We start from the raw sequence: 26,431 nt of genomic DNA on the forward strand, positions 1-26,431 counted from the left end.
GGTTATAGGATCTCTTTTTGCGAGCCAATTTATTTTCGTTTTTCCAATTTAAAATTTGGGTTTTGTTCGGTGTCAGTGTGGTAAGCTGCCCAAGGCTGCAGGGGCCTCCCTGGATTTGGGAGGGAATCCCTGCCCACACCCTGTGGCCGCAGATGAGAAAAACCCCCCTGGGGAGCACCCTGGGAACTGAGGAGGACCTAGATACCATGGTCGAGGTGTAATTGCACCAATTTGCTGCATGGTATCTCCGATCGTGGGGAGATACATCGTGTCTTTTTACTTCTTGGGTACCAGCGGGGTGGAGTTTAGCCATTTGATCCCAGTCTTTCTGGGAGGGCTGGTACCTAAACCTGACACAATATGTTGCCTGAGAGGAGCCCAATAGGTCCAATTCTTGGGGCTCCTGTGGTGCATATGGCAGAATCCTCGTCCACTCATCCCAGGTGTCCACAGGATTAGGTTTTTTTCCTGCATATGGATAGTCGTTTGGCGACAGGGGGACTCCTACCAGGCACGTGGATAACGGATTGTCCACACTTCCCATGGCCATACAGAAGTTGTCCTGCTTCACGGACTTCGCCAGCGTGACCCATATGTTTTCTCTCGGCTGTGGGACTATCCAGCGCCTGACCGGTGACAGCCAGATGATGACGATCAGGAGCATCAGATGTTTCAGAGGTGTCCTCAAGGCGGCAGTCATCCTCAGCGTCTTGTGATAAAAGAAAGCATAACTTGAATGATAAATTTTCCTCAGTGGTCCCTCCCCAACCTCCCCCGTTTTTATTTATTAAATTAGCACTAAATAAAATTAGAGAAAAGGGGCAAGGATTGAGGGAAAGGGGAGGTTAGGGGAAAGGAAAGGGTACAGGGGGCGATGGGGTAATTGGGTACGTAGAGCTCAGCGGTGGAAAATATCTTCGGGTAATCATGACACGTGTGACGATATTGGGAGGAACGGTCTTTCTTCTCCTCCTCTTCCAGGCAGTGGAAACTCCGTCCAGCGATGAGGTGTTCTCGGTGGTTTGCACCAAGGACACGTTGTCTTGCTGAGCTGGCACCTCTACGAAGGGCTTGACATATTTCCCCGGAATCCATCTTGGTCCTTTATCTGTAGAAACACAGGCATACCCTCTCCCCCAGGTTATTAGAGGGAAAGGGCCCTGGATAGCTTTGGATTCTGGGTCCTTTATCAAGACTGGTGGCCTCTCGGCGAGTTGCGCTCTGGTGTTATTGTGAAAATGGCGGATAATAGGAGGGTCAGGCTCCCTTTCTGAGCAGTTTAAAAAATTCAGGACATACAGGGCCTTACATAACCTTTTGGCTGGGCTCACTGTAATGTCCGGGTTATGTTGTTGTTCAAGGAGCCTTTTTAGATTTCTGTGGGCCCTCTCTATTATCGCCTGTCCTGTAGGATTGTGGGGAATTCTGGTGGTATGGGAAATTCCCCACTGTTGCGCAAACTCAGCGAAGCGCTTTGACGCATAGCATGGGCCATTATCAGTTTTTATGTGAGATGGGACTCCCAACGTAGAGAATGCCATGAAAAGATGTTTAATGGCATCCCTGGTTTTTTCGCCTGCATGGACGGAGGCAAACACTGCGCCGGAAAACGTGTCAATAGAGACATGTGTGTATTTCATCCGACCAAACGGCTCAAAGTGTGTTACATCTGTCTGCCATATCTCTAGCGCTCCCAACCCTCGGGGATTTGTCCCCGAAATGAGGGAAGGAAGAGCGAAAGACTGGCAGCTCGGGCAGGTAGAAACAATGGTTCTTGCCTGTGCTATCGAGATCTTAAATTGTCGCACTAGAGCCGGGGCATTCTGGTGGTAAAATGCACGGCTGAGCCGCGCTTGCCGGAGTATGTCTGGTAAGGTGGTTGAAGCGGTTGCAGATATTTGTGTTGACATGGCTAGGAGGTCCGTTTTCCGATTACCCTCAGTGATCTCTCCGGGTAAATCGGTGTGTGCCCTTACGTGCATGATATGATAAGGTTGCTCTCTATGGGAAAGTAGCCAAATGAGATCAGAGAGTAAACTGTATAAATTTTTGTTTGAAACTTCTTTGAGGAGGGCACCTTCGGCCCTTTCTGCTAGCCCAGCGACATAGGCCGAATCAGTGACCACATTCAGAGGCTGTTGAAATTTTTTGAATGCTCTCACGACTGCGGCAAGTTCCGCCATCTGGGGGGAACCCTCAACCACTTGGACGTCAGACTCCCACTTCTGACTGTCCGGGTCCTTCCAAGTGATCACCGATTTGCGGGATCTGCCCGACCCATCGGTGAACACCGTGAGAGCACCTGGAATTGGTGTTTTACTTTTAAACATTCTTGGGGCCAAATGCAATGTATCCTTAAACAATTTATGCTTAGGATAGTGAACCGAAATTTGTCCGGGGAAGCTGTCCAGAGCAATGAGCAAATTTTCATTAGTTTGCAACAACGAGTCCAATTGATCTAATGTAACAGGTAAGTAAATGCACTCAGGCTCACACCCTGCGAGGGTTCGGAGGCGGTGTCGTGCCTTCATTATTAAAGTGGCTAGCAATTCTGCAGGGGTCGTGATCGTCCTAGAGGGCTGGTGTGGTAGGAAGAGCCACTCTAAGATGACTAGGGGATCAGATGCTCTGTTATCCCACTGGAAGAGAAGTCCATGGAGGTGGGGGCACTTACCCAACACCGCGAAGTTCACGGGAAGGGTCCGGACCACGCGGTGTGCCTGGCGAGACTTCAGAGCAACAGCAACCCGTTGCAGGGCTTCCCGCGCGGCAGGTGTCAGCTCGCGTGGTGAGGCGAGGTCTCCGTCGCCTCGAAGCAGACAGAAGAGAGGTGACAGCTCCTCAGTCGTCAGTCCCAGGAGGGGGCGGATCCAGGCGATCGTTCCGCACAGCTGCTGAAGGTCTCGCAGAGTCTTCGGATCCTCGTTGATGGTCAGGGTCTGTGGCGTCACTGTCCTTCCCGTGATGAGGAATCCGAGGTACCTCCATGGTGCTGAGAATTGGATCTTCTCTTCTGCTATCTGGAGCCCTGCAGCTTTGATAGCCTTAATAGTCTTGTCCAGTGTTGCCTTTAGGTATGTCGAGTCGGAAGCACAAACTAGCACATCATCCATGTAATGCAGGATGATGGCCTCAGGGAAAAGCCGGTGCACAGGTGATAAAATCTGCGCTACAAAAGTCTGACAGAGCACAGGGGAATTTTTCATCCCCTGAGGCAGGGATGTCCAATGATATCTTTTAAAAGGTTCAGCCCTATTCAATGATGGTACAGAAAAGGCGAACCTGGGAGCATCCCCGGGGTAGAGCGGAATGTTAAAAAAGCAGTCTTTGATGTCTATCACTGCTAGCTGCCAGTCTCTGGGGAGCATAGAAGGTGACGGAAGGCCTGGTTGAATGGGACCCATATCTTCTATCACATCATTAACCCTTCGCAGGTCTTGGAGCAGGCGCCACCTGTCTGTGCCAGGTTTTCTAATTACAAAGACAGGGCTATTCCAAGGGCTGGTAGAAGGTGTTAAATGCCCAAGTTTCACCTGCTCCTCTACTAATTTATGAAGCGCACTCAATTTTTCTGATGGAAGGGGCCACTGATCCACCCAGACCGCTGTGTTGGTTTTCCAGGTCAGGGGTGGGGAAGTGCGCTCTGCAGTGGCCCACACTAAAAATCCCACAAAGGGCTAGGGATGTCGAGGCGGGCTCCCCATTGGCATAAAACATCCCTTCCTAATAATAGTATGTTTGAAGAGACAACAAAAGGTCTCACCGTTGCCAATTGTCCTTCCGGACCTTCCACGCACACAAGATGCCTACTCCTCAGAGAGTGGACCGCTCCGCCCACACCGGAGATCCTGCCGCAAGGGGGCACAAGCTCCCAGTCGCTGGGCCACCTCACCTGGGGGATGATGGTCACGTCAGCTCCTGTGTCTGCCATGAGCCGCATCTGCACCGACTTTCCCTGGAAAGAAAGTTTGGCATCAATTAATGGTCTTTCTTTACATACATTTTGGGTGAAGAAAACATGTCTCTCTGTGTCCGGGTCGTCGTGGGTGTCCAGTACGTAAAGCAAAGCAAAAGGATCGCCTTTCCTTAAAGTAAATGGCGGGTGGTTACAAATGACGGAGACGGTGATCTCCTCTCCTGGTGGAAAACACACTACCTCAGGTAAGATGGTGATTTCATTTGGTGTGTTGAAGGAGTCTTCTAAGATGAGCACGGTGGTGTCCCGACAGTCGTGAAGGGGGCCCAGGAACCCAGCAGGAATTCTCGTCAGGTCCTCATCCTGGAGAGAGATGGTGACGCTGCTGCGGAGGACCTGACGATTGCCCTGATTTAGGGTACCTGTCCGGCGGAAGAGGCGGAGTCCGTCCTCGTGGCTGCGCTGAACTGCTGGACTTGGCCGCGCGGCCACTTGTCCTCCCTGATGGTCGGGAGGCTGGGATGCTGAGAAGGGCCACTTGGTGTCGTCGCGCGGCCCTTCCTCGCGCTTCGCCGCCAGTTTCCCGCTGGCTGGTACCCTTGTCGCTGTAGATGAAACTGGTGATCTTGATAAAATGGGTTCCTAGGATATGGTCTTGGGGGGGGCAAGATAGGTTGTTGAATCTGTGGCCAGTGGGGACAGTTCACCTGGATGTGACCCAGCTGACCACAGTTAAAACAGCGCGTATTTTGTAAGTTTATCATGGCCTCTCCCACCCCTTTGCTGACAGCCAGGGCCACCGTGTGCTCCATTGACATTGCCTTTGTGCAAGCCTCCACCATCTGAGAGATGGTGGGCTCGGGGTCCTGAGGTAGTGCACGGAGAATCTTTTTTGTTTCCGAATTAGAGTTAGAAATGGCCATCTTTCGTAGAAGCTCTGCACGAGCTTCTGCGTTGTCTATTTGTCTCTCAATGGCCTCTTTCAGTCTATCAACAAAAGTAATAAAAGTCTCCTCAGGCCCTTGCATGATAGAAGAAAAGTTTTGGAGGGGGGTCTTACCATCCGGTATCTTCAGGAGTGCCTCCTTTCCCGCTGCTGCTATGTCCTGAAGCAGCTCCTGTGCTAGTAGAATTTGGTCCTCCGGACTGCTGAACTCCCCTTCTCCAGCAAGGGCTTCCATTGCCTCGTCCCCCTCTCCCACCACCTCTGCGAGATCATACTTGCGCAGGAGTGGTTTCAACAGTTTTTTCCAATGAATCTCCCAGAGGTCGCATTCGGTGGGAGAAAACAGTGCCTTAGCAATATACCTTAAATCATGGGGGACTAGCAAACGTCCAGCAAATGTTAAGTCCAGCACATTTTTAAAGAAAGGCGAGTTTCTGCCATAATCTTTGGCAGCCTTCCTTAACTCCTTCACCTCAGCGTATGGAATTTGCTCCCACTTTGGCTCCCTCCCCCGCCGGAGGATGACCGGTGCCGCAAAGCTGCCCAAGTCCCGCGCCAATTCCAAATTCCCATCCTTAATTGCCTCCTCTCTGATCTTTGCCCAACCCCCTCCTCGACTTGTTGGAATGCTGGGGACTGCCACTCTCCTCATCCTCTTCCGAGGATGAAGCAGGCTGGGTTAGGGCACGGTGCCTCCCCCTGGCCGGTGGGTCCCGGAGACCGTGCGTCCGACAGGCCAGGACGGCCTGCTTCTGGCCGGGCTTCTTCCTGGTTCCGGTACTGGCAGTGGCAGGAGAGGAGGAGGCGTGTCCCGACCCACCCACTGGGGCGTGACTTTCTGGTGGGGGGTTCTCACCCACGGGGGCTGGGCCCACTTGGGGGCTGGTCCCAGCCACAGAGGGCCCACCCAGGGGTGTGGTCAGAGGGAAGGAGGGGACGGGTCCCGACACAGGGGCGGCACTCGACGGAGGTGGGGGAGGAGGCGGGGGCGAGATGTCAGGAATTTTCTGGCGTGAAGGAGAAGGAGGGGCGCCATCTTGGGGCTGGTCTTTTTTCGCCATGAGGCAGGCGCCATTTTGTCCTATTTGTTCAGTTAAGTCCTCTAAAGAGCAATAGGGTTTCAAACTAGGATTAGGGTCTCTGGTATAGAGGGAACAGGAATGACATGTGTTGGGGTGGCCAGTCCCAACACACGAATGGGACAGGGAGGATCGGGAAGCAGCAGAGAGACGGCAGCAGCTCTGTGCCGATGTATGGCAGGATCTGTCTCCCGATCCGCCCTTAGGGGAAGAGGGAATAGGATTGGGGGGGAGGAACACGAGGTAGGTGAAGTGGGGACCCAACTCTCTCTCTTCTTTTTTAACAAATTAAGAATGGAATGAAAAAGCGGAAAAAAACGACCGACTGAAATCCTCCCCTGAACTTGTAAATCGTAAATCTTTCTCCCAACTCTTCCCCAGAGATCAGGCACCAAAACATCTTCCCGTGTAGTAGCAGGAAAATGTTCAAAAATAAATTTAACAAAAGGCTTTAAATCTCTCTTATTAAAAGAAATGTTCCTTAAAACAAGGTGGGACTTAATTTGGATCTAAAACTCCCGTTGAGCTGGAGACAGGCGGTTACCCATTATATCAGGTCTCACAGCTAAATCACCCTCTTCGAAAAGGAAAAAAAAAACAAAAAGAAACAAAAAAGGGAGGTGAAGCCTAGTCAGGCGTAAGAAAAAGCGAGATAAGCATACCTCTGAAGGACACAGGCATAAAACGGGGACATCGAAGAGGGGTCTGGTGGAACTTCTGCTGGTCCGAGGGCGTTGCTGCTGCCGCGCAGCTCGAAGGTCCGTCGGTTATCAGCAGAACCCAGGAGACAGAAGCCTTCCGAACTGAAAGGGCGACTGTCCCTGGAACTGGTCCCGAACGCCGCTTGCAGTCCTGGAGAAGGCTGGTCACAGAGCAGGCAATCTCCAGGAGACGGTCAAGGACTGGACCCGCTGGTGTCCGTCCCTGTTCGGGCAGCCAGTTGCCAAGCCGTGGGGGCTTTTAGCCACTCAGCACGAAGCTCGGATAGCTGGTACATCTGAGGGTCCACCAGAAGAACGGGAGGGACACTCGGGCTGCTGAAATCCTGCTCGTTGATTGAAGGGTCGCAGAAGGGGCAAACAGGGAGACAACGAAGCAGAAGGGAGGCAGATTCCGAGAGCCCCGAAGGGCGGGGTGAGGATTCTTTTACTGCGTAGGGGTAGGAGGGTTTAGCATTCGAGGGTACAATCGGGATGTGATAAACTGTGGTAACTTGTTTGTTCATCAAAGGAATTGGAATATTAAAGGAGGAAAAATAAAATTAAAGTATGAGGGACTAGCTTGCTTGTTAGGAGATATTTATCACAATTTGGTGCCGTGACTCAGATAAAGGAAACCCGGGACGGAGGCCCCACTAGGGTGAGGCGCCCCACCGCCTTTTTGCGGTGGACCTTAGGGGGGGCTTCCTCCTTGGGCCTTTACCGACGAACCTAAAACTCAGTAGCAAGCAAAGTTACCCCCGTTAATCTTTGTGCACGAAGAACCGCGGAAGAGTGAACACGCAGGAAGCGTAAGTAGCCCCCGGTGGGTGGTGGGCCTCCTTTTTCCAGGGTTGATTAAAACCTGCTGGATTGAGGGATTAATATTCCAAGAGCATCCAGGGTTGATTCAAACCTGCTGGATTGAGGGATTAATATTCCAAGAGCATCCAGGGTTGATTCAAACCTGCTGGATTGAGGGACTAATGTTCCAAGAGCATCCAGGGTTGGGGGACGTAGGAGGGGGGGAGCTGCACCCCCCTCGGCGTCGAGTTACCCTCGGTGGGGAGGCTCCTGGGTTAGGAGGAGAGCAAGCGGGCCTAACCCAGACGCGGAGGTGGACTGCGTCAAAGTTCCTGGGGCGGGGGATCCCCGGAGAAACTTCCCCAAGTTTCGGCTTACTAATTTAGTAGAAGTGTATGTGCTCGGTGGGCCCCGGACAAGCGGGCTCCGGAATGCGTGTGCGTGTGAAAAAGACGGTGGGCCCCGTACAAGCGGGCTCCGGAGTGCATGTGAAAGGGACAAAGCCTCGACCCCGGAAACGGGGTCTTTAAGAGTCGTTTAGGGGTGTGTAGTCCCGGGGTGATTGAGGTGAATAAGAAGACACACAGGGCGAAGCCCCGGTCGAGAAACGGAGGCGCCGGAAAGACGTGAGTAGTCCGGTCTGCTCGGTCGCTCGGTCAGGGGTGGGAGTCCTTGAGTGTAGCGAATGCGAATGTGTGTGTGAGAGGGGAACTGGCAGCTCAGATTCCCCAAGTGAGTGTGGACCCCATAGTAGTGCGTTTCCCATATCCGGCGACGGAGTGGGCCACGGAGTGGGGGAAGCGACTGTCGTATTGTTTGTGTTGAGTGTGAGAAGGCACTCTAGAAGATGGGTCAGAGAAAAAAGTAAATCTGCTGAACCCATGGGTGGGAGAATCTCGGTAAAACTTCCACTAGGCTTAACGGTAAAGTATTGGGATGCCTTTCCTTCTAGAAAAGGAAAAGATAGGGTTAAAATGATCCATTATTGTATGAAAATTTGGGGGGAGTAAACGGATAGGGGGAGACCAGCTGTATTGGCCCGTGTTTGGGTCGTTTGAGGATTGGATCTGTCAAGCTCTAAATATATATATATATTAACTCCAAAGAGCCCTTTAACCAAGAGGAGAGCGAATATGCAGCTCTTTGGATAGTGGGAGAGATTGAAGAAAGCTTTCCAGTTGTATTCAGGGGTGGACCCCAATACCCCAGAGGGTGAGACACTTTTGAAGGTGCATTTTGTGGTCGATTCTTGGGTGGACATTCGGAAGAAGTTGGAGAGGTTGGAGGGATGGCAGGCGAGAGGATTGGATGAGTTGTTGTGAGAGGCTCAAAAGGTGTGTGTTGGGAGAGAGGATGAGAGTTTTAAAAAGCAGTCTGGAATCGTGTTAGCAGCAGTGGGGGGGGACAGCGGAGTCCCCGGGGTGGGGGGAACTGGAGGTCAGTCCAGAGGTCGGACTGACGTCCAGCGAAGTTGGTTTGAAGGGAAGTCGAGAGTTGGTTTGAAGGGAAGTCGAGAGGTGGAGAGAGCATTGTCTGTTTCTATTGTGGGAAGAAGGGACACATGAGGAGAGAGTGTCGGCAGAAGATTGCTGATGAGGAACAGTTCAAAGAAGATTAAGGGGGTCGGGGGCTCTATCTACTGGGGACAAGAGAAAGAACAGAGCCCCTGGTAAAATTAAAAACAAGAATATGAGTTCCTTGTGGACTCAGGGGCGGAGAGATCAACCGTCCAGACCCTTCCCCAAGGGTGTAAGGTTTCACCTGAAATAATACAGGTGACTGGGGCCAAAGGGGAACCCTTTGGAGTACCTGTAATTAAGGATGTACTCTTAGAAAGTGATTCTAAATTAGGAATTGGGTCATTTTTACTAGTTCCAGAAGCAGATTATAATCTATTAGGGAGAGATTTGATGGTCGAGTTGGGGATAGGGATAGAGGCAAAAAAGGGAGAACTAACAGTAAAACTATATCCTCTCTGGGCTGAAGACGAGAAAAAGATTAACCCAGAAGTTTGGTATACCCCCGACAGTGTGGGGAAATTAAATATTGAACCCTTTGAGGTAACTATCAGGAACCCAGAAATCCCTGTCAGGATTCGGCAATATCCCATACCCAAAGAGGGGAGGGAAGGACTAAAAACAGAAATAAAGAGACTTTTGGAAAAGGGACTTTTAGAACCCTGCATGTCCCCTTTCAATACCCCCATTCTGTCGGTAAAGAAACCGAATGGCAGTTACAGATTGGTGCATGACTTGCGGGAAATCAATAAAAGAACACTTGAGAGATTCCCGGTCGTAGCCAATCCACATACTATTTTAAGCCAACTTGGCCCAGAAAACCAGTGGTATAGTGTAATAGATCTTAAAGATGCTTTTTGGGCCTGTCCCCTTAAGGAAACTTCTAGAGATTATTTTGCTTTTGAATGGGAAGACCCGGATACACATAGAAAACAACAATTGAGGTGGACAGTCCTTCCCCAGGGGTTTACAGAATCCCCAAATTTGTTTGGGCAAGCTCTGGAACAAATATTGGCAGAATATTCACAGGGGGAGGGGATTGTGCTTCTGCAATACGTAGATGATTTATTAATTGCAGGGAAAGAAGAAGAAAAAGTAAGGGAAGAAACTATAAAACTCCTAAATTATTTAAGCCTTAAGGGACTCAAAGTTTCAAAGTCGAAATTACAATTCGTGGAAGAGGAAGTTAAGTACCTCGGACACTGGCTGACTCAGGGGACTAAGAAATTGGATACTGATAGAGTCCAAGGAATACTTTCCCTGGAAGCTCCAAAAACTAAAAGGCAGGTTCGACAGTTACTGGGACTTTTTGGGTATTGCAGACAATGGATTGAAAATTTTAGTGGGAAAGTTAAATTTCTGTATGAAAAATTAACAACAGACGGGCTATTAAAGTGGAGCTCTGAGGATGAGACCCGGTTAAAATCATTGAAAACTGAATTGGTCAATGCCCCGGTTCTCAGCCTCCAGGATCTAAAAAGACCATTCTTTTTATTCATTTATGTCAATGAAGGGGTGGCATACGGGGTGTTAGCCCAGGAATGGGCTGGCGGAAAGAAACCAGTGGCATATCTTTCAAAGCTTCTTGACCCTGTTAGTCGAGGGTGGCCTGCCTGTTTGCAATCAATAGTTGCTGCTGCCCTTTTGGTAGAAGAAGCAGGAAAGATAACTTTTGGGAGTGAACTGAAGGTTCTATCTCCTCATAACATCCGTGGAGTACTACAACAAAAAGCGGATAAATGGATAACAGATGCCAGCCTCCTAAAGCATGAAGGCATCCTAATTTCTTCTCCTAGGTTAAGTATTGAAACCACAAGCTTACAAAATCCAGCCCAGTTTCTATATGGGGAACCAGTTGTGGGACTAACTCATGATTGTCTTTTGCAAATAGAGGAACAAACAAAAATAAGACCAGACCTCAAAGAGGAGGAATTAGAAGAAAGATATCGATATTATGTAGATGGATCCTCTCGGGTCCTTGAAGGGAAAAGGAAATCTGGGTATGCTATTGTGGATGGGAAGATTCTTAAGAAAATAGAATCTGGTCCTCTTAGTCCCAGCTGGTCAGCACAAGCATGTGAATTGTATGCAGTGCTCAGAGCTTTAGAACTGCTAAGAGGAAAGGTTGGGACCATTTATACTGATTCAAAATATGCTTATGGGGTGGTTCATACATTTGGTAAAATCTGGGAAGAAAGGGGACTTATCAATTCACAGGGAAAGGGGTTGATACATGGGGAATTAATTCTGAAAGTGCTCCAGGCCTTGAGAGGTCCGGAAAGAATAGCTATTGTTCATGTAAAAGGACATCAAGTGGGGATGGGAAACTCAGTACAGGGAAATAACTTAGCCGACCAGGAGGCGAAAAAGGCAGCTCTAATGAGTTTAAAACCATATAAGGGGGGGGTCGCACAAAGGGAAAATTGCTCCACTTGTGGAGCTGACTTAGAGGAAGAACCATGTTGGGCTTGTTGGGATGCATACGGAATTGATTCGATACAGTGTGCCTGTGATAACCCCCAAAAGGAACATTGATGGTGCCACGGACTCATTAATCATGAGTGTGCCTGTGAAGACCCCCAAGAGAAACATTGCCGGTTCCATGGACCCATTAACCATGTGTTAGCCTTCACGGTACAGGAAAAACAAAAACTAAACCAAATGGGGGTGAAGGAAAAAGAGGGAGGCAAGTGGATACTACCGGACAGGCGGGAGGTACTCCCAAAAGGAATGGCAATGAGGGTCCTGCAAGCAATCCATGAGAAAACCCACTGGGGAACTCAAGCCCTGGTTGACCAATTTGCAATTAAATATATGTGTATAGGGGTCTATAATCTTGCAAAACAGGTAACCCAACAATGTTTAACCTGTCAAAGAATAAACAAACAACAATTAAGAGAAATACCAATGGGCAGAAGGGAACTGGTACAACGACCCTTTTCACATATACAAATAGATTTTACAGAATTACCAAAAGTGGGGAGGTATAAATATTTATTGGTACTGGTAGACCACTTAACCCATTACGTGGAAGCTTATCCTACGGCCTGAGCTACTTCGAACACTGTGGTAAAAGTATTATTAGAGCAAATTATCCCCCGGTATGGATTAATTGAGTGTTTAGACTCAGACCGGGGACCCCATTTCACCTCTAAAATTGCAAAAGATGTCCTGACAGATTTGGGAACTCAATGGAAATATCACACCCCATAGCATCCACAGAGCTCGGGAGGGTGGAAAGGATGAATGGAGAAAAAAAAAAAACAACCAAAAAAAAACCAAACCAAAACAAAAAAAAACCAAAAAAACAAAAAAAAAACAAAAACAAAAACAAAAACAAAAAAAAACCAAAAACAAAAAACCAAAAAAAACCCTCACAAAGTTAATGCTGGAAACAAAAATGTCATGGGTTAAGTGTCTACCTCTTGCCTTATTGAACATTCGAACTCAACCCCGAACTAATGTGGGAATCTCTCCATTTGAAATGTTATTTAGAATGCCCAAAGACCACCCCTGCCTAAAAGATTCTCATATTAAATTTTACATCACCCAAATTATGAGCAGAAGGCAGGAATTGAGGAAGAAAGAAGTGTTGGCACAGAGACCACCAATCCATAAGATAAAACCAGGAGATCAAGTATCACAGAAACGGCAGTCAAGACGGCCGAAAAGGGGTGGACTCACGCCAGCCGAGTGAAAGGCCCGGTTGCCACAAATAACCAGTGGAGAGTGACTAGCCAGCCTGGGAACTTGAAAGTGACTCTTAAGAAAAACTAATGATCTCTGTGGACATCATCCAAATCAACCATAAGGGGAAGCAAAGGGATACAATTACAAACTAGCTAAAGACTATATAGTGATTTATAACAAGGAAGGTTGTGGAGATTGTTATCCTTTTGTGTGCTTTATATGTAAAATTTTGCCAAGAACGGTGGTGGGTCCATTGCCAGAGGGGAAGACCACCAATTGGGGTTTGTACTGAGTGCTATAAAACTCAGCGAAAACGAACTGAAACTGTGCTAAGGATAGGAGAATTGGAAAATCGGTGGGTCAGTTTTGGATCTGAGTGGTGGGAAATATTTACCAAGGGAGTATACCCTGAGTATTTTTGTTTTCATACTAACGAGCCCACTCCATTTGCTGCTCAGATAATAAAAGGGTGTTGTCGAAAGGAACTGAAGGGGATTCCTTGCAACCCACTTCTGGTCAAAGATAAGAACTGGGAACAGTACAAGGCTAGGCAGGAGCGGAAAAGGGGACGCTCAGGCGAGTACTGCTGCTGCCGAGAAGATGGTTTACCTCGCGGCTCGAAGCACCCGAGTCGGCGAGCGAGGCAGAGAGGAAAAGGCCAAGCCCCCCCTAAGTGGAACAATGCTGAAATGCTCCAACTATTGCCAGCCGAGTACTAGGATCCCTCAAAGGACCAGTCTAAGTGCCTCCGAAACACCAAGGGAGCAGCAAGCCAAAAAGGGGAAAACAGGATATTACAAAACAAAATCAAGGCTAGGACTCCACCCTTATTGGCGAATTATTAGTTTTCTATTGCTCTGTCCTAGTGGTTTTAGTTTTCTAGTGTTTCTAGTCAGGACAATGCTAAACACTTTACTTCTAGCCTACGAAACAGCAAAGCGATTTGATGAACGAAATGGTAAAAGAGAAAATGGGGGATTGCGATAAACTGTGGTAACTTGTTTGTTCATCAAAGGAATTGGAATATTAAAGGAGGAAAAATAAAATTAAAGTATGAGGGACTAGCTTGCTTGTTAGGAGATAGGGGAAGCATCTGTGAAGTTGGGAAACAGCAACTTGTGGTTTTACTAAAAAAAGGACAATAAAGAAGCAACTGCTACAAACCGCAAGGCTATAGGCATATTGCAAGGCTATAGACATATTGCAAAACGCAAGACCACATGTATGATTAATCACCATTTAGGGAGCTTTTCTTAGCTTCTCTTGCAGACACAGGCTAAGGATGTTGGGGGATGGCCGGAGCTGATTATGAAATCAGCGACCACCAGGCAACGGCCACCGGACTAGACAACGTAGGAGTGCTCCGGGTACGCCCATGACTGTCCGGAACCGATTGTGAAACCAACGATCACCTGCCTCGACACAACGCAGACACGATGCAGAGGGATGCTCAAGCTACGCCCACCGCTATCGCAAGAGACGCGAATGAAGAAACCTCCAAGAAACTATAAAAGAGACTGAATAAGGGGGGTGGGGTGTGGGGCACTGCAGTGTGGGACACTGCAGGAGGGGCGGTTAGGAGACCCCTACCCACCCAGCGCTGTTTTGCTTGCTACTGTGATAAATTGAGGCGAATAATTTGATTCAGCCTTTTTAAGGTCAATTAGAATTTTATTAATTACAGCAAGCAGTAGCAAGCAAAACAGCGCTGGGTGGGTAGGGGTCTCCTAACCGCCCCTCCTGCAGTGTCCCACACTGCAGTGCCCCACACCCCACTCCCCTTGTTCAGTCTCTTTTATAGTTTCTTGGAGGTTTCTTCATTCGCGTCTCTTGCGATAGCGGTGGGCGTAGCTTAAGCATCCCTCTGCATCGTCTCTGCGTTGTGTCGAGGCAGGTGATCGTTGGTTTCACAATCGGCTCCGGACAGTGATGGGCGTACCCGGAGCACTCCCACGCCGTCCACTCCGGTGGCCGCCGCCCGGTAGTCGCTGATTTCACAATCAGCTCCGGCCATCCTCCAACATCCTTAGCCTGTGTCTGCAAAAAAAGCTAAGAAAAGCTCCCTATATGATGATTAATCATACTTGTGGTCTTGCGCCTTGCAATATGTCTATAGCCTTGCGGTTTGTAGCAGTTGCTTCCTGTTTCCCAACTTCACAGATACTTCCCCTATCTCCTAACAAGCAAGCTGGTCCCTTATACTTTAATTTTATATTTCCCCCTTTAATATTCTAATTCTTTTGATGAACAAACAAGTTACCACAGTTTATCACAATCCCCCATTTTCTCTTTTACCATTTTGTTCATCAAATCGCTTTGCTGCTTCATAGGCTAAAAGTAAAGTGTTCAGCATTGTCCTGACTAGAAACACCACTAGGACAGAGCAATAGAAAACTAATAATTTGCCAATAAGGGTGGAGTCCTAGCCTTGTTTTTGTTTCGTAATATCCTGTTTTCCCCTTTTTGGCTTGCTGCTCCCTTGGTGTTTCGGAGGCACTTAGACTGGTCCTTTGAGGGATCCTAGTACTCGGCTGGCAGTGGTTGGAGCATTTCAGCATTTTTCCACTTAGAGGGGGCTTGGCCTTTTCCTCTCTGCCTCGCTCGCCGACTTGGGTGCTTCGAGCCGCGAGGTAAACCATCTTCTCGGCAGCAGCAGTACTCGCCTGAGCGTCCCCTTTTCCGCTCCTGCCTAGCCTTGTACTGTTCCCAGTTCTTATCTTTGACCAGAAGTGGGTTGCAAGGAATCCCCTTCAGTTCCTTTCGACAACACCCTTTTATTATCTGAGCAGCAAATGGAGTGGGCTTATTAGTATGAAAACAAGAATATTTCCCACCACTCAGATCCAAAACTGACCCACCGATTTTCCAATTCTCCTATCCTTAGCACAGTTTCAGTTCGTTTTCACTGAGTTTTATAGCACTCAGTACAAACCCCAATTGGTGGTCTTTCCCTCTGGCAATGGACCCACCACCGTTCTTGGCAAATTTTACATATAAAGCACACAAAAGGATAACAATCTCCACAACTTTCCTATTACAAATTACTATGTAGTCTTTAGCTAGTTTGCAATTGTATCCCTTTGCTTCCCCTTATGGTTGATTTGGATGATGTCCACAGAGATCATTAGTTTTTCTTAAGAGTCACTTTCAAGTTCCCAGGCTGGCTAGTCACTCTCCACTGGTTATTTGTGGCAACCGGGCCTTTCACTCGGCTGGCGTGAGTCCACCCCTTTTCGGCCGTCCTGACTGCCGTTTCTGTGGTAAGCAAAACAAGAAAAGGACCTTCCCCACATGGAGTTAAGGAATCTTCCTTCCAAGACTTAATAAGTACTTGATCCCCTGGTTTTATCTTATGGATTGTGATATCCAGAGGTGGTCTCTGTGCCAACACTCCTTTCTTTCTCAATTCCTGCCTTCTGCTCATAATTTGGGTGATGTAAAATTTAATATGAGAATCTTTAAGGCACGGGTGATCTGTGGGGGCTTCCATATCATAAGGCATTCCAAATAGCATTTCAAATGGGGAGATTCCCACATCAGTTCGGGGTTGAGTTCGAATGTTCAATAAGGCAAGAGGTAGGCACTTAACCCATGACATTTTTGTTTCCAGCATTAACTTTGTGAGTTGTTTTTTTTTTTATTTCTCCATTCATCCTTTCCACCCTCCCGAGCTCTGTGGATGCCATGGGGTGTGATATTTCCATTGAGTTCCCAAAGCTGTCAGGACATCTTTTGCAATTTTAGAGGTGAAATGGGGTCCCCGGTCTGAGTCTAAACACTCAATTAATCCATACCGGGGGATAATTTGCTCTAATAATACTTTTACCACAGTGTTCGAAGTAGCTCGGGCCGTAGGATAAGCTTCCATGTAATGGGTTAAGTGGTCTACCAGTACCAATAAATATTTATACCTCCCCACTTTTGGTAATTCTGTAAAATCTATTTGTAAATGTGAAAAGGGTCGTTGTGCCAGTTCCCTTCCGCCCATTGGTCTTTCTCTTAATTGTTGTTTATTTATTCTTTGACAGGTTAAACATTGTTGGGTTACCTGTTTTGCAAGGTTATAGATCCCTATGCACATATATTTAATTGCAAATTGGTCAACCAGGGCTTGTGTTCCCCAGTGGGTTTTCTCATGAATTGCTTGCAGGACCCTTATTGCCATTCCTTTTGGGAGTACCTCCTGCCCGTCCAGTAGTATCCACTTGCCTCCCTCTTTTTCCTTCACCCCCATTTGGTTTAATTTTTGTTTTTCCTGTACCGTGAAGGCTAACACATGGTTAATGGGTTCATGGAACCGGCAATGTTTGTCTTGGGGGTCTTCACAGGCACACTCATGATTAATGAGTCCGTGGCACCATCAATGTTCCTTTTGGGGGTTATCACAGGCACACTGTATCGAATCAATCCCGTATGCATCCCAACAAGCCCAACATGGTTCTTCCTCTAAGTCAGCTCCACAAGTGGAGCAATCTTCCCTTTGTGTGACCCCCCCTTTATATGGTTTTAAACTCATTAGAGCTGCCTTTCTCGCCTCCTGGTCGGCTAAGTTATTTCCCCGTACTGAGCTTCCCATTCCCACTTGATGTCCTTTTACATGAACAATAGCTATTCTTTCCGGACCTCTCAAGGCCTGGAGCACTTTCAGAATTAATTCCCCATGTATCAACCCCCTTCCCTGTGAATTGATAAGACCCCTTTCTTCCCAGATTTTACCAAATGTATGAACCACCCCATAAGCATATTTTGAATCAGTATAAATGGTCCCAACTTTTCCTTTTAGTAGTTCTAAAGCTCTGAGTACTGCATACAATTCACATGCTTGTGCTGACCAGCTGGGGCTAAGAGGACCAGATTCTATTTTCTTAAAAATCTTCCCATCCACAATAGCATACCCATATTTCCTTTTCCCTTCAAGGACCCGAGAGGACCCATCTACATAATATCGATATCCTTCCTCTAATTCCTCCTCCTCTTCGAGGTCTGGTCTTATTTTTGTTTGTTCCTCTATTTGCAAAGGACAATCATGAGTTAGTCCCACAACTGGTTCCCCATATAGAAACTGGGCTGGATTTTGTAAGCTTGTGGTTTCAATACTTAACCTAGGAGAAGAAATTAGGATGCCTTCATACTTTAGGAGTCTGGCATCTGTTATCCATTTATCCGCTTTTTGTTGTAGTACTCCACGAATGTTATGAGGAGATAAAACCTTCAGTTCACTCCCAAAAGTTATCTTTCCAGCTTCTTCTACCAAAAGGGCAGCAGCCACTATCGATTGCAGACAGGCAGGCCACCCTCGGCTAACAGGGTCGAGAAGCTTTGAAAGATATGCCACTGGTTTTTTTTTTCCTCCAGCCCATTCCTGGGCTAACACCCCGTACGCCACCCCTTCATTGACATTAATGAATAAAAAGAATGGTCTTTTTAGATCCGGGAGGCTGAGAACAGGGGCATTGACCAGTTCAGTTTTCAATGATTTTAACCGGGTCTCATCCTCAGGGCTCCACTTTAATAGCCCGTCTGTTGTTAATTTTTCATACAGAAATTTAACTTTCCCACTAAAATTTTCAATCCATTGTCTGCAATACCCAAAAAGTCCCAGTAACTGCCGAACCTGCCTTTTAGTTTTTGGGGCTTCCAGGGAAAGTATTCCTTGGACTCTATCAGTATCCAATTTCTTAGTCCCCTGAGTCAGCCAGTGTCCGAGGTATTTAACTTCCTCTTCCACAAATTGTAATTTCGACTTTGAAACTTTGAGTCCCTTAAGGCTTAAATAATTTAGGAGTTTTATAGTTTCTTCCCTTACTTTTTCTTCTTCTTTCCCTGCAATTAATAAATCATCTACGTATTGCAGAAGCACAATCCCCTCCCCCTGTGAATATTCTGCCAATATTTGTTCCAGAGCTTGCCCAAACAAATTTGGGGATTCGGTAAACCCCTGGGGAAGGACAGTCCACCTCAATTGTTGTTTTCTATGTGTATCCGGGTCTTCCCATTCAAAAGCAAAATAATCTCTAGAGGTTTCCTTAAGGGGACAGGCCCAAAAAGCATCTTTAAGATCTATCACACTATACCACTGGTTTTCTGGGCCAAGTTGGCTTAAAATAGTATGTGGATTGGCTACGACCGGGAATCTTTCAACTGTTCTTTTATTGATTTCCCGCAAGTCATGCACCAATCTGTAACTGCCATTCGGTTTCTTTACCGGCAGGATGGGGGTATTGAAAGGGGACATACAGGGTTCTAAAAGTCCCTTTTCCAAAAGTCTCTTTATTTCTGTTTTTAGTCCTTCCCTCCCCTCTTTGGGTATGAGATATTGCCGAATCCTGACAGGGATTTCTGGGTTTCTGATAGTTACCTCAAAGGGTTCAATATTTAATTTCCCCACACTGTCGGGGGTATACCAAACTTCTGGGTTAATCTTTTTTTTTTTTCGTCTTCAGCCCGGAGAGGATATAGTTTTACTGTTAGTTCTCCCTTTTTTGCCTCTATCCCTATCCCCAACTCGACCATCAAATCTCTCCCTAATAGATTATAATCTGCTTCTGGAACTAGTAAAAATGACCCAATTCCTAATTTAGAATCACTTTCTAAGAGTACATCCTTAATTACAGGTACTCCAAAGGGTTCCCCTTTGGCCCCAATCACCTGGATTATCTCAGGTGAAATCTTACACCCTTGGGGAAGGGTCTGGACGGTTGATCTCTCCGCCCCTGAGTCCACAAGGAACTCATATTCTTGTTGCTGGGGACCTATCTTTAAGTTTACCAGGGGCTCTGTTCTTTCCCTTGTCCCCAGCAGATAGAGCCCCCGACCCCCCTAATCTTCTTTGAACTGTTCCTCATCAGCAATCTTCTGCCGACACTCTTTCCTTATGTGTCCCTTCTTCCCACAATAGAAACAAACAATGCTCTCTCCACCTCTCGACTTCCCTTCAAACCAACTCTCAACTTCCCTTCAAACCAACTTCGCTGGACGTCAGTCCAACCTCTGGACTGACCTCCAGTTCCCCCCCACCGGGGACTCCGCTGTCCCCCCCCCACTGCTGCTAACACGATTCCAGACTGCTTTTTAAAACTCTCATCCTCTCTCCCAACACACACCTTTTGAGCCTCTCACAACAACTCATCCAATCCTCTTGCCTGCCATCCCTCCAACCTCTCCAACTTCTTCCGAATGTCCACCCAAGAATCGACCACAAAATGCACCTTCAAAAGTGTCTCACCCTCTGGGGTATTGGGGTCCACCCCTGAATACAACTGGAAAGCTTTCTTCAATCTCTCCCACTATCCAAAGAGCTGCATATTCGCTCTCCTCTTGGTTAAAGGGCTCTTTGGAGTTAATATATCTATATTAGAGCTTGACAGATCCAATCCTCAAACGACCCAAACACGGGCCAATACAGCTGGTCTTCCCCTATCCGTTTACTCCCCCCCAATTTTCATACAATAATGGATCATTTTAACCCTATCCTTTCCTTTTCTAGAAGGAAAGGCATCCCAATACTTTACCGTTAAGCCTAGTGGAAGTTTTACCGAGATTCTCCCACCCATGGGTTCAGCAGATTTACTTTTTCTCTGACCCATCTTCTAGAGTGCCTTCTCACACTCAACACAAACAATACGACAGTCGCTTCCCCCAATTTGTGGCCCACTCCGTCGCCGGATATGGGAAACGCACTACTATGGGGTCCACACTCACTTGGGGAATCTGAGCTGCCAGTTCCCCTCTCACACACACGTTCGCATTCGCTGCACTCCAGGACTCCCACCCCTGACCGAGCGACCGAGCAGACCGGACTACTCACGTCTTTCCGGCGCCTCCGTTTCTTGACCGGGGCTTCGCCCTGTGTGTCTTCTTATTCACCTCAATCACCCCGGGACTACACACCCCTAAACGACTCTTAAAGACCCCGTTTCCGGGGTCGAGGCTTTGTCCCTTTCACATGCACTCCGGAGCCCGCTTGTACGGGGCCCACCGTCTTTTTCACACGCACACGCATTCCGGAGCCCGCTTGTCCGGGGCCCACCGAGCACATACACTTCTACTAAATTAGTAAGCCGAAACTTGGGGAAGTTTCTCCGGGGATCCCCCGCCCCAGGAACTTTGACGCAGTCCACCTCCGCGTCTGGGTTAGGCCCGCTTGCTCTCCTCCTAACCCAGGAGCCTCCCCACCGAGGGTAACTCGACGCCGAGGGGGGTGCAGCTCCCCCCCTCCTACGTCCCCCAACCCTGGATGCTCTTGGAACATTAGTCCCTCAATCCAGCAGGTTTTAATCAACCCTGGAAAAAAGGAGGCCCACCACCCACCGGGAAAAGAGGCCCACCACCCACCGGGGGCTACTTACGCTTCCTGCGTGTTCACTCTTCCGCGGTTCTTCGTGCACAAAGATTAACGGGGGTACCTTTGCTTGCTACTGAGTTTTAGGTTCGTCGGTAAAGGCCCAAGGAGGAAGCCCCCCCTTAGGTCCACCGCAAAAAGGCGGTGGGGCGCCTCACCCTAGTGGGGCCTCCCTCCCGGGTTTCCTTTATCCGAGTCACGGCACCAAATTGTGATAAATTGAGGCGAATAATTTGATTCAGCCTTTTTAAGGTCAATTAGAATTTTATTAATTACAGCAAGCAGTAGCAAGCAAAACAGCGCTGGGTGGGTAGGGGTCTCCTAACCGCCCCTCCTGCAGTGTCCCACACTGCAGTGCCCCACACCCCACTCCCCTTGTTCAGTCTCTTTTATAGTTTCTTGGAGGTTTCTTCATTCGCGTCTCTTGCGATAGCGGTGGGCGTAGCTTAAGCATCCCTCTGCATCGTCTCTGCGTTGTGTCGAGGCAGGTGATCGTTGGTTTCACAATCGGCTCCGGACAGTGATGGGCGTACCCGGAGCACTCCCACGCCGTCCACTCCGGTGGCCGCCGCCCGGTAGTCGCTGATTTCACAATCAGCTCCGGCCATCCTCCAACATCCTTAGCCTGTGTCTGCAAAAAAAGCTAAGAAAAGCTCCCTATATGATGATTAATCATACTTGTGGTCTTGCGCCTTGCAATATGTCTATAGCCTTGCGGTTTGTAGCAGTTGCTTCCTGTTTCCCAACTTCACAGATACTTCCCCTATCTCCTAACAAGCAAGCTGGTCCCTTATACTTTAATTTTATATTTCCCCCTTTAATATTCTAATTCTTTTGATGAACAAACAAGTTACCACAGTTTATCACACTACTGCTTGCTGTAATTAATAAAATTCTAATTGACCTTAAAAAGGCTGAATCAAATTATTCGCCTCAATTTATCACAGGGAGAAGGCTAAAGGGAGGGGAAATATAACATTAACCAGTGGGGAAAAGGGAAAGGAGTGTTCTTGGTGGAAGAACCAAAGGGAAAACGTGGAACAGAGAAGATTCTAGGCTAAGGGGCAGACTTGAACAATAACTGACAGGACAGGGGGAGGGTACAATTCTCTTCCAAAAGGGGGTGGAGAACTCATACAACTGCTGTTTCCCATGGCAACCCTAGACTGCCTTCCCCAACCCCTCCTCCTACACCAGTGACAGCTTTTAACACTGAAGGGCAGTGCTATTGTATAACAAACACTTAACTCTTAGCCCAGCCGGGCTTGCTGGCTACTTTTGCAAGCTTTTTACCAACTAGCGATGCTTGTAAGCGGTGCTTGTAACTCCTAGCTTGTACCACGCTCCCACTAGCTGTGCTATCAGCTAGCGGCGTTCAAAGCAGCTCCTCAAACCGCGGCTTGTGCCCGCGCGCCCGCTGCGCTATCAGCTGGGCTGCGCCTAAAGCACCTTTGCAAGCCCCGACTTAAGCCCCGCGCCGCGCTCCCCCAGCTCGCCAGAGACAGCCCGTGCCACGCATGCGCACCACCCGCTCTATCAGGTAGAGTGCGCACTACCCGCACGATCAGGTAGTGTGGCTGAGAGCTGCCCCGCGCATGCGCCCCACCCGCTCTATCAGGTAGAGTGGCAGCTAGCCGCCCCGCGCATGCGCACTACCCGCACGATCAGGTAGTGTGGCTGAGAGCTGCCCTGCGCATGCGCTCCCACCCGCTCTATCAGGTAGAGTGGCTGCTAGCCGCCCCGCGCATGCGCACTACCCGCACTATCAGGTAGTGTGGGCTGAGAGCTGCCCTGCGCATGCGCTCTCTAGCACCGCCGCGCCGCGTCTCTGTATCTTAGCAATGCCGCACTGCGCTTCACCGTTCCACTCACACATACACACACACGCACAAGCACGCACGTCCGGACGTAACAGACACACTACACTGCAATCGGGACACACACCACACACTGAAATGGCGATTTCGCCCTCCCCGAGCCGCGCTATCAGCTGGGGAGGTCCTCCCGCCGCCGGCCTCTCCCCCGATGGCGGTCTGCTTGCAAGCCCCTAGGCAAACCTGCGCGCAAAAACATCTTTTTGCGACTTATCAGTGCCAACCTTAAGAAAATAAATTAATACATACTGCTTTCATCCGCTAGTCGACGGGCCGTGGTCTGCTCCCCGCAGTGTACAGCCGAGGCGCAGAGGCCCTCCGGGGAAAAGCCCCGTGGTGCCTGAGGGTGTCGGCTCCCAACCGGACCTGCGGGTGAGCAGAGCAGTCCCTTCGTGGTCGCCAACTGAAACGATACGCGGAATAAATAAATAGACTCCATAACCTGGGGTAGTTATGAAGTGGGTATGTATGTCAGCGCCTGGCACAAGTGAGATAGCTCTCCAAAACTTGTGCCCCGAGCCTCAGTCTGACCCACACTTTTATTCTTAAAGACGTTCCATATGCAATACACTGCACGACTTTTTCATGCGTATTCAACCCCTGGCCCCGCCTGTCCTCGTTTCTCATGCTAAGTAAGTCCACGCCCTTCTGGGCATGCGTGGTTTGCTGTGGTGGTCGTACGGGGGTCTCTTGGTGGTCCTGAGGCTGAAGATTGTGGTCTTCCTCATGATTGAACTTTTGAACTTTTCCTCTCTGCGCGTGCTCTTTTGGTCCTTTGGTGCTTATCTGAGTACGTCTGTCAGTCTTGATAGGCTTGGAGACAGAGGAGCTTCTTTATCTGGGTTCTTTGCTTCCTCTGGTATTGTTCTTAATGCAAAAAGCTTCAGAAATTTGCATTTTCCTTTGCCCTTTGTATTAGGCAGAGGTTTCTTAAGTAAAAGGTTGAAAATTCAACAGATAACTCTACAAGCTAAATTAGAAATGCTTAATTCATTTTGTTAATCTAACTCTAAAAATCTCTGTTTCACCTCGAGAGCTGTCACAGAGCAGAAGGGCAGCTGAGATGCTGAAAAGCAGCAAAGCTGAACAGCCTGCCTCAGCTTCAGTAGTGTGCAATTGACTGAAGGCGAAAAACCGAGCAGCAGAGCAGCGGGCTTCTGTGCGCACTGAAGGCAATTGCAAGAATCCAGCAGCTGCTCCTTGCCAAGCACAGGCAGCTGCCTAGGTTCTTTCTTCTTGTCCAAATCACAGTTGCCCTTCTTTTCAGCAGCTGCCACCGTGTCCTCTGCATCTCAGAGCCTCTGGGGAGCAACAAGAATTTCCAAGGAGTGATGCATGAAAACTAAAATAAAAACTCAGCAAGTTTATCCTGGAACACCTGCCATTGGCATGCCAAGAGTGAATTCAAGAGGCAGGAGAGCAGCAACCACCGTCCTGCAGCAGTCTGCGAGCTTCGCACACAAGCCAGCTTCTTGGCGACTTCGTTCTTCGCCTCTTGCAAGCTACCGCGATCTCCGGCTGCCGGAGGCGAAGAAGCGGCTACTTCGCGCAGAGATCACTGGAGCGGCAGCGGTGCGCTCCGAAGAGCCGCTTCTGCCGAAAGACGCCGTGAACAGACACTTCCCTTCGGCCAGCTGCGGAGCTGCGTATTTTGCCTCTCTAGTCGCCTACATCTTAGCGAAAAGCTTTTCCGCACCACTTCTCAAGGAGAAAGTGTACCAGCACTGCTCACTTAGCCCGACCTTGCCAAGAAATGGGATTTGCTGCACATTCCAAGGAGACTGCATTTTCCTGGGCAAGCTGCAACCTGCTGGCAGATGGCCGTGCTCTCTGCCCACTCCTGCCCAGCTCTGGGTAGTAGCGGGCACATTGCAGCCTGGCAAAGGCAAGAAACCTGGAGAGCTGTCACAGAGCAGAAGGGCAGATGAGATGGTGAAAAGCAGCAAAGCTGAACAGCCTGCCTCAGCTTCAGCAGTGTCGCTGTCGAGCAGGATGGGAACAGAGAACTCCAGATCAGAAGGCAAAGAAAATGAGCTCTGATTTATTTCAAATATACCGCTCTATATATAGAGGACATCGAGAAGACTAATTTCATTGGCCTTAGAGTAAAAACATGTCACACCATTGGTGTACAGTGAATGACGCACAGTGGCAGAGCATATCTATAAACAATGTGAATAACAAGATAGATTAGAGAATTATTTACATTCTTTCCCAACTGTTTCCCAGGCTCTTGCCTGGTTAGAAAACCTTTCTCTTTCTCTCTGACTGAGCTGAGAATATCCACATTTCCCCCTTTTTGTTTAAAGGAGGAGGCAGTGCCCGTCATCTTCCTGCGGGGCCCCTTGCAGGAAAGAGGACAAACACAGCTCCGAGGTTTATCAGTTGACAATTGAAACCCCCATCAAACATCAGCTCAGTTCAGTCAAAGAGATTTCCACTTATTCTTATATTATAACTTGCTATCAATTTAACTACTAATTTCAAGAACCCATCACCAACTCCAAAGCATTGTTAGTCTGCGTGTTACACAGGCAGCCTAACTCGTCAACAGTCTGTTTCCGGAAACTAAACAAATGTTCACTCTCCGCTTGTGGAGGGACCAGCTGGCTGATGGTCGATGTCTTGGTCTTCGTCTGAAGATTGTGACGGGTGGTCAGCGCCATGGTCACTGTCTGAAGACCGTCTCCTGACCACCTTCTGTTTCTGCTGTCGCAGGTCAGGGCGCACACACTTCGCAGGTATCCATCGTACCCCGGTACCTGTGGAGACACATGCATACCCGCGGCCCCAAGTGATGAGGTCACACGGGCCTTCCCACTTGTTTGTGGCAAGGTCCCGCACCCAGACCTTTGCTCGGGGCAAATGCGCCTCACCCGCTGGATGCAATGAAAGAAAATGATTCAGGATAACAGGAATCTCTGAATTTTTCGGCACTGTCAAATGGTTGATTGTATATAAAGCTTTCTCCAACCTACTGTGTGGGGTCTCTCCGGGCATTCCCCCTTTTTGTTTTTCCAGGACGCGCTTTAGAGTACCATGAGCGCATTCAACGATGGCTTGACCAGTTGATGAATGTGGAATGCCAAATTTGTGAGAGATTCCCCACAAGCGTAAAAACTGACGCGTCTTCTGTGAGACATAGGCAGGGCCATTGTCAGTCTTCACACTTGAAGGTATTCCCAAAACTGCAAAAGCCATTCTCCAATGGGCAATCACATCACGACCCTTCTCCCCGGTGTGAGCAGATGCCCACATGGCAGAGGAGAAGGTATTAACAAATGTGCACATACCCAAATCAGCCAAATTTGGAATTTGGCAAGATGAGTAACATCTGTTTGCCACAGCTGCAATGCCCTTAGGCCTCTGAGATTTATCCCAGCCAGTAAGGTGCAGCAGGTCAAGCCTTGGTTGGCATTCATCAAATTGCTTTTGCAAGGTGTGTGCACTTGATAGAAGAATCATGCAAGGCTTTTGGCCCATGCAGTCATGTCCTCAATGAACCACTTGACTGACGTATGAAATGCCATGAAATCTCTGAAATGCCATGGCCACAGCCTTTAATT

General features: G+C 48.5%; 1 protein-coding gene across 1 annotated transcript; it reads right to left on the bottom strand.

Moving 5' to 3' along the window:
- Positions 1-367: 367 nt before the first annotated feature.
- LOC128817017 (uncharacterized) lies at positions 368-20,652 on the bottom strand. Its single transcript, XM_053995086.1, has 7 exons — positions 20,629-20,652; positions 6,604-6,793; positions 4,977-5,240; positions 4,157-4,521; positions 3,893-3,955; positions 2,675-3,179; positions 368-709 (listed from the first exon to the last, which is right to left on the bottom strand). Exons 1-7 carry the CDS (start codon positions 20,650-20,652, stop codon positions 456-458), a joined length of 1,665 nt encoding a protein of 554 aa, XP_053851061.1. The 3' UTR covers positions 368-455.
- Positions 20,653-26,431: the final 5,779 nt, after the last annotated feature.

Source organism: Vidua macroura, chromosome 19 (assembly GCF_024509145.1).
Source record: "Vidua macroura isolate BioBank_ID:100142 chromosome 19, ASM2450914v1, whole genome shotgun sequence".
NCBI classification, from domain to species: Eukaryota; Metazoa; Chordata; class Aves; order Passeriformes; family Viduidae; genus Vidua; species Vidua macroura.